This window comes from Crinia signifera, chromosome 1 (genome assembly GCF_055691185.1).
Source record: "Crinia signifera chromosome 1, ASM5569118v1, whole genome shotgun sequence".
Classification (NCBI taxonomy): Eukaryota; Metazoa; Chordata; class Amphibia; order Anura; family Myobatrachidae; genus Crinia; species Crinia signifera.
In genome coordinates, this window is record NC_139217.1 from 447346521 (window position 1) to 447354194 (window position 7674).

General features: G+C 48.8%; 2 protein-coding genes across 2 annotated transcripts; both read right to left on the reverse strand.

Moving 5' to 3' along the window:
• Positions 1-243: 243 nt before the first annotated feature.
• LOC146016744 (uncharacterized) lies at positions 244-1527 on the reverse strand. Its single transcript, XM_083151755.1, has 3 exons — positions 991-1527; positions 642-904; positions 244-250 (listed from the first exon to the last, which is right to left on the reverse strand). The coding sequence occupies exons 1-3, from the start codon at positions 1390-1392 to the stop codon at positions 244-246; spliced, it is 672 nt and encodes a 223-aa protein (XP_083007881.1). The 5' UTR covers positions 1393-1527.
• A 3838-nt stretch (positions 1528-5365) lies between these two features.
• On the reverse strand, positions 5366-6649 carry LOC146016776 (uncharacterized). Its single transcript, XM_083151757.1, has 3 exons — positions 6113-6649; positions 5764-6026; positions 5366-5372 (listed from the first exon to the last, which is right to left on the reverse strand). Exons 1-3 carry the CDS (start codon positions 6512-6514, stop codon positions 5366-5368), a joined length of 672 nt encoding a protein of 223 aa, XP_083007883.1. The 5' UTR covers positions 6515-6649.
• Positions 6650-7674: the final 1025 nt, after the last annotated feature.

A 7674-nucleotide genomic window follows, 5' to 3' on the forward strand; every position in this document is an offset into this window, starting at 1 on the left:
GCGAAGGTCATTGAAAGTATAGGAGAATAGATGCCTCTTGGGAGGAACTGGATTACAACAAGGCAAATCGGAATGAGGCATACAAAAAATGGGGCTCAATACGCAAAAAGGCACCCTAATGCAAACATGCACTGGGTACAGAAGAAAATGCAAATATGCGGAACAGTCCATGGTGAAGGTGCAAAACAAGTACGGACAGCTCAAAGTCCAGGAGTCCGATACTGCGACCATCAGTAACCGAAATTATGGCCTACGAGCAACAAAGTTCATCATGGAGCAAATAACAAACAGAGTGGAACAAGGGCATTGCTGCAAGGCACAATAATTTAAAAACCAATTAAAACCAAATCACTAATTAATGACGCTCTTCACCTGGGAGGGGACTTTGTGTGCTCAAGAGAGCACTTGAAATAGTCCCAGGCAAAGACAAAGGGTCTGTGACTGGTGGCAAAGGGGGCCTCGGCGCGTACATAAAAGGGGCAGGAGGAGGCGGAGCATAACCCGATGCACTGTACGAAGGGTAGTGATAGGGGTAATTGGGCATTTGGGCTGCTTGCCATACGACGTTGGCAGATGGCTCTATATTGCATGCACTAGAGAGACTTCTCTCTGATGCACGCATTATAACGCTATATACAAACCTCTTACACTCATGGAGCTGGTCTGGCGCCATGCCCCGCATTTCCACGGCAAGGTTATTACTAAAAATTTGGAAATCGTCAAGGGGAATTTGAGGTGCCTCCGGTGCCGACGTGCTAGAATGCCCTTGGACATTACGAGCAGTCCTGGACAGCTGTCTTCTGGGACGCCTCCTCGGGATAGCAGGTGCAGTGCTCTCCGTCATTGGAGTACTGTCCCCCTCTGCAACTGCCACAGGCTCCTGCTCTGTCTCAGGGGGAACTTCCTAGAAAGGGGAAAAAAAGGGAAAATGGTTATAACATGACATTTCACAGTCACTTACATGCAAGACATTTTTCAGGAAATACTTACAACGTCCACACTCTCCGCTGCAACGGACGAAGAGGTGTCCTCCGTATCCGTTCCCCCTGTTCCACTCTGTTCTCTCTGCTCCAAGATAAACTTCATCCGCTTGTAGTACCATAATTTCGGCACGTAGACGTCATCAGCATCGGCTCCGGAACTCTGAGACTGCCGTACTCGATTCAACTCCTTCACCATAACTGTCCGCATATTCGTCATCCTCTTCTGTACCCAGGCGACGTCTGCATTAGGTACCCGTTTGCGTAGAAGAGCCACCATTTTCTTATACGCCTCATTCCTCTTCGCCTTGTTGTAGTAATCCGGATGTTTCATCTCCCAGAGGCACCTATTCTCCTTATACAAATCAATGACCTTCGCCATGAAACCGTTGGTTAGTTCTCGCTGAGACATTGCTGTAAAACAAAAACACAAACAAAACCATCTATAAGTAATTGATGTCTATACGGTATGTCAAAATGGTATCGCATCACATCAAATGGCACAACTCCCATGGCATCTGATGTGAGGCGATACCATTTTCACCAAAAATCATTCACATTTGCTAGTATACCACCCCCACTATCCACGCGCACCCGAAGCGTGGCGAGCGCAGCGAGCCCCGCGAGGGGACGCGGATACCTTTCACAGGTAAGCGCGTCCCTTCGCAGGCTTCACTGGTAACTGTGCTCGTATTGCAGTGAAGCCCGCGAAGGGACGCGCTTACCTGCTAGGGGTGATTCATGAACTATTACAGGGACCCAATACGGCTAAGGGGGTGATACATGATTAATTACAGGGACAAAATATGGCTAAGGGGTGCAACATTATGGGTGAACACTGCTTAAGATACCAGGGAATCTAACTACTTTTTTGGGGGTGAGAGCAGGAAATGGGCCTAATTCAGGTGTGTGTGCAAATTCACTCATACATGCAAAATCACTCAACTGACTCAGTAAAGACAAGTTTGAATAAAAGGCAGTAATTTACTTGAATAAAAAATAGATAACATTGAAATGCAAACAAACAGTAGCATAAAAAAAACAGCTTTACAAGTTTAAAGTCCATAGTTTTTCAGTCATCTTTCTCTAACAATGTTAAGGCGTGTAAAATACGCTCAAAAGTTTGGTTCATACCAATGCTCTTTCTCCACATGAATTCTTGTAGATAGCCTTCCAGCAAATGTCTGGCAGTACCCCGGTGGCGTTTATTGCGCCATTTCGCCGCCCCCCACATGCGCTCAATGTTCTGGGTGTGCACCCCTGTTGTGGGGTCCACAAAGTTATACCTATGATTAACTTGAGCGTGCTGGAAGCCTGCCGCCTCCAGCTGTTCTGTGTTATAGGCCCTCCAGCAATCGCTGTATATGGTGGAGCCCGGCTCCACATGCTCCACAATGGCAGCCAATAAAGTGGGGGCGTCCCGGGTGGCCACTTTTGTGGCAAAGCACTGCCCAGTTTCCCGGCAGATGCCCCCAAACACCCACTGTTGGGGTAGCACACGGCCGACATGGGACTTGCGGCGGACAAACAGAGTCTCGTCGACCTCGACAATTTTGTCGGGCCCTCCAATGCGGCGCTGGGGCTGAGCCATCAAGTCCATGAGGCACGCCTCCCTCATGTACTTATTGTACAGTACCGTTGTCTTGGGGGAGATGCCAAGGTGCCGCTCACAGTAGTCGCCGGAAGTCAACTCCTCGGACCAGTTGAAGATGAACCTGATGATGTTCACAAACGACATCCGGCACCCAGGAATGAAGAGGCCAGCGCGGAGACTGATCTTCTGGCGGCAGGCTTTCACGTGGCAGCGCCACATCACCTCCTTCTCGCTGAGCTTCATGGCATGCCCATTGCCGCAGGTAGCTTCCTTGGGCAACAGGTGATGCGCCTGGAGGAATCGGATAGCCTCTGCCTCCGTCTGAGGCAGGGAGTACATGGTCACTCCAGATCCAGATGCCATGGCCATGACAGGAACAGCAGAAACAGCAGAAGGCCGAATTAGCAGCAGGGCCTCAGTCACCAATAGAAACAGCAGCACAGTCTCTGGAATCACGGTGACTCAGCAGCAGAATGAACAGCAGCAGCAACACTGGAATCAGCAGCAGGCTCTCAGGAATCAGTAATAATCAATCAAAACGCAAATCTCTCTCTCTCAAACCACAGCTCCTCTCAACCAACAAAATTCCCCACAAAATCAAGCTCTTTTAAACTGCAAACATATGGATAAGCCACCAGGGAGCGTCCAGGCTTCTCTGATACTGATGGCTCCTAACGCTACATACATGATAATAACACCCGCGCTGGGTCATATAATGGCTCATTGATATTCTACATAATAATGACACATATGAATAAAACACACTTGAGAGGTGACCCACCACATCACCCCTAAATCCTTTAAGAACCAGAATGCACTCCAAATGCTGGTCCAATCTATGCCTCTCAGAACAGCAATGTAAAAGGGTGCCGGACAGTTTCCCGACAGTCGGGATCCCGACAGTCATTACCACGACGTCGGGATCCCGATAGTCCAAACCCCGACGCTAAGGGTCCTGACGGCCACCAGCTATTCTCCCTAGGTGGCGAGCATAGCGAGCCACCATGCCCGCAGCGTGGCGAGCACAGCGAGCCCGCAAGGGGCTTTGTTGTGCTTGCCCCGCTGTCTGAGTCCGTCCTGTCGGGATCCCGACTGTCGGGACCATATACCACACCCATGTGTCTGTAGGTGACACCCCACAGGATGGGGGTATTCAATCCTTGGTCACGACTGTCGATCCGGCCCGACAGCTGTGACCCTGGACAGTTTTCGTTTTGTTTGACCGCAGATCGCCAGGCGCGATTCAATGGCCCACCTGGAGCGAAAAGGGGGCGTGTCCATGTAAACGGCCGTGAATTGTCGAGATTCGGCCATGATTGCAACAATTCACAGCCGAAATTGACAAAACGGGCCCGACTGCTTTAAAAGTCAGCCCATTCTGTCGATCTGCCTCTTCAATGCTGTCGGGAAATAGCGGCCGAGATTGAACACCCCCCCCCCCAAGACACCCACTACCTGCAAAGCTACACCCACTTTTGCTTTCAGGGTACTCTTTACCTAGAACGGCGCCCATCGCGGTCGTCGCGGGTACATCGCGGGTACATTATTGGCCACCCGCGATGCTAACGACGCGATCAATCATCGCGTCGGTCGCGATGTCGCTAGCATCGCGAGTGGACAACAATGTACCCGCGACGACCGCGATGACCGCGATTGATCAATCATCGCGGTCATCGCGATGTCGTTCGCATCGCGGGCGCACAATAATGTACCCGCGATGACCGCGATGACCGCGATTTCTGGCTGTGGAAAAAAGACAAGTGAAAAAAATGAAAAACACAGCAAATGGCATGGCATCCCTCAATTGAAAAAGTTTGAAAAATACAAAAATACATGAAAATTCCACCTAACACTTAAATGTCATAGATAACAATCAAACCGCACACCTGTTGCGGTGATTTTACAGTAAAAACGCGCACATATCGCGGTGATTTAACATTAAAACTGCGCAGATATCGCGGTGATTGCGGGCACATGGCGGCTGGTTGCATCATGGGTGACCATGGCCGTCATGTGCCTGCAATCACCGCGATAGTTGCGCAAAAAGCAACAAAATTCAATAAAAAAACACATCAAATTACATGGCAAACCGCGCACATATTGCCGTGATTGCGGGCACATGGCGTCCGGTTGCATCACGGGTGACCACGGCCGTCATGTGCCTGCAATCACCGCAATGGGTGCGCAAAAAAGCACCAAAATACAATAAAAAAACACATCAAATTACATGGCAAACCGCGCACATATTGCCGTGATTGCGGGCACATGGCGTCCGGTTGCATCACGGGTGACCACGGCCGTCATGTGCCTGCAATCACCGCGATGGGTGCGCAAAAAATCAACAAAATACAATAAAAAAACACATCAAATTAATTGGCATTCCTTAATTATAAGACAATGAAATAAGACACGACACAGGTTAAGAATTTCAAATTATGACTTATTTTTTTATTTTTTAATAAAATATATTATTTTTTTAATTTAGTATAAAATAATTTTTTTTTTTTTTTTAAGAATGGGGGGGGGGGGGGGGGGGGGGAAGGTCTGGGCGAAGGTCATTGAAAGTATAGGAGAATAGATGCCTCTTGGGAGGAACTGGATTACAACAAGGCAAATCGGAATGAGGCATACAAAAAATGGGGCTCAATACGCAAAAAGGCACCCTAATGCAAACATGCACTGGGTACAGAAGAAAATGCAAATATGCGGAACAGTCCATGGTGAAGGTGCAAAACAAGTACGGACAGCTCAAAGTCCAGGAGTCCGATACTGCGACCATCAGTAACCGAAATTATGGCCTACGAGCAACAAAGTTCATCATGGAGCAAATAACAAACAGAGTGGAACAAGGGCATTGCTGCAAGGCACAATAATTTAAAAACCAATTAAAACCAAATCACTAATTAATGACGCTCTTCACCTGGGAGGGGACTTTGTGTGCTCAAGAGAGCACTTGAAATAGTCCCAGGCAAAGACAAAGGGTCTGTGACTGGTGGCAAAGGGGGCCTCGGCGCGTACATAAAAGGGGCAGGAGGAGGCGGAGCATAACCCGATGCACTGTACGAAGGGTAGTGATAGGGGTAATTGGGCATTTGGGCTGCTTGCCATACGACGTTGGCAGATGGCTCTATATTGCATGCACTAGAGAGACTTCTCTCTGATGCACGCATTATAACGCTATATACAAACCTCTTACACTCATGGAGCTGGTCTGGCGCCATGCCCCGCATTTCCACGGCAAGGTTATTACTAAAAATTTGGAAATCGTCAAGGGGAATTTGAGGTGCCTCCGGTGCCGACGTGCTAGAATGCCCTTGGACATTACGAGCAGTCCTGGACAGCTGTCTTCTGGGACGCCTCCTCGGGATAGCAGGTGCAGTGCTCTCCGTCATTGGAGTACTGTCCCCCTCTGCAACTGCCACAGGCTCCTGCTCTGTCTCAGGGGGAACTTCCTAGAAAGGGGAAAAAAAGGGAAAATGGTTATAACATGACATTTCACAGTCACTTACATGCAAGACATTTTTCAGGAAATACTTACAACGTCCACACTCTCCGCTGCAACGGACGAAGAGGTGTCCTCCGTATCCGTTCCCCCTGTTCCACTCTGTTCTCTCTGCTCCAAGATAAACTTCATCCGCTTGTAGTACCATAATTTCGGCACGTAGACGTCATCAGCATCGGCTCCGGAACTCTGAGACTGCCGTACTCGATTCAACTCCTTCACCATAACTGTCCGCATATTCGTCATCCTCTTCTGTACCCAGGCGACGTCTGCATTAGGTACCCGTTTGCGTAGAAGAGCCACCATTTTCTTATACGCCTCATTCCTCTTCGCCTTGTTGTAGTAATCCGGATGTTTCATCTCCCAGAGGCACCTATTCTCCTTATACAAATCAATGACCTTCGCCATGAAACCGTTGGTTAGTTCTCGCTGAGACATTGCTGTAAAACAAAAACACAAACAAAACCATCTATAAGTAATTGATGTCTATACGGTATGTCAAAATGGTATCGCATCACATCAAATGGCACAACTCCCATGGCATCTGATGTGAGGCGATACCATTTTCACCAAAAATCATTCACATTTGCTAGTATACCACCCCCACTATCCACGCGCACCCGAAGCGTGGCGAGCGCAGCGAGCCCCGCGAGGGGACGCGGATACCTTTCACAGGTAAGCGCGTCCCTTCGCAGGCTTCACTGGTAACTGTGCTCGTATTGCAGTGAAGCCCGCGAAGGGACGCGCTTACCTGCTAGGGGTGATTCATGAACTATTACAGGGACCCAATACGGCTAAGGGGGTGATACATGATTAATTACAGGACAAAATATGGCTAAGGGGTGCAACATTATGGGTGAACACTGCTTAAGATACCAGGGAATCTAACTACTTTTTTGGGGGTGAGAGCAGGAAATGGGCCTAATTCAGGTGTGTGTGCAAATTCACTCATACATGCAAAATCACTCAACTGACTCAGTAAAGACAAGTTTGAATAAAAGGCAGTAATTTACTTGAATAAAAAATAGATAACATTGAAATGCAAACAAACAGTAGCATAAAAAAAACAGCTTTACAAGTTTAAAGTCCATAGTTTTTCAGTCATCTTTCTCTAACAATGTTAAGGCGTGTAAAATACGCTCAAAAGTTTGGTTCATACCAATGCTCTTTCTCCACATGAATTCTTGTAGATAGCCTTCCAGCAAATGTCTGGCAGTACCCCGGTGGCGTTTATTGCGCCATTTCGCCGCCCCCCACATGCGCTCAATGTTCTGGGTGTGCACCCCTGTTGTGGGTCCACAAAGTTATACCTATGATTAACTTGAGCGTGCTGGAAGCTGCCGCCTCCAGCTGTTCTGTGTTATAGGCCCTCCAGCAATCGCTGTATATGGTGGAGCCCGGCTCCACATGCTCCACAATGGCAGCCAATAAAGTGGGGGCGTCCCGGGTGGCCACTTTTGTGGCAAAGCACTGCCCAGTTTCCCGGCAGATGCCCCCAAACACCCACTGTTGGGGTAGCACACGGCCGACATGGGACTTGCGGCGGACAAACAGAGTCTCGTCGACCTCGACAATTTTGTCGGGCCCTCCAATGCGGC

Coding starts and splice junctions, on each gene's coding strand:
- LOC146016744 (XM_083151755.1), bottom strand. CDS start 1,392: ATGTCTCAGCGAGAACTAACCAACGGTTTCATGGCGAAGGTCATTGAT. Junction 905..990: donor CAGCGGAGAGTGTGGACGTT/GTAAGTATTTCC, acceptor TCCCCTTTCTAG/GAAGTTCCCCCTGAGACAGA.
- LOC146016776 (XM_083151757.1), bottom strand. CDS start 6,514: ATGTCTCAGCGAGAACTAACCAACGGTTTCATGGCGAAGGTCATTGAT. Junction 6,027..6,112: donor CAGCGGAGAGTGTGGACGTT/GTAAGTATTTCC, acceptor TCCCCTTTCTAG/GAAGTTCCCCCTGAGACAGA.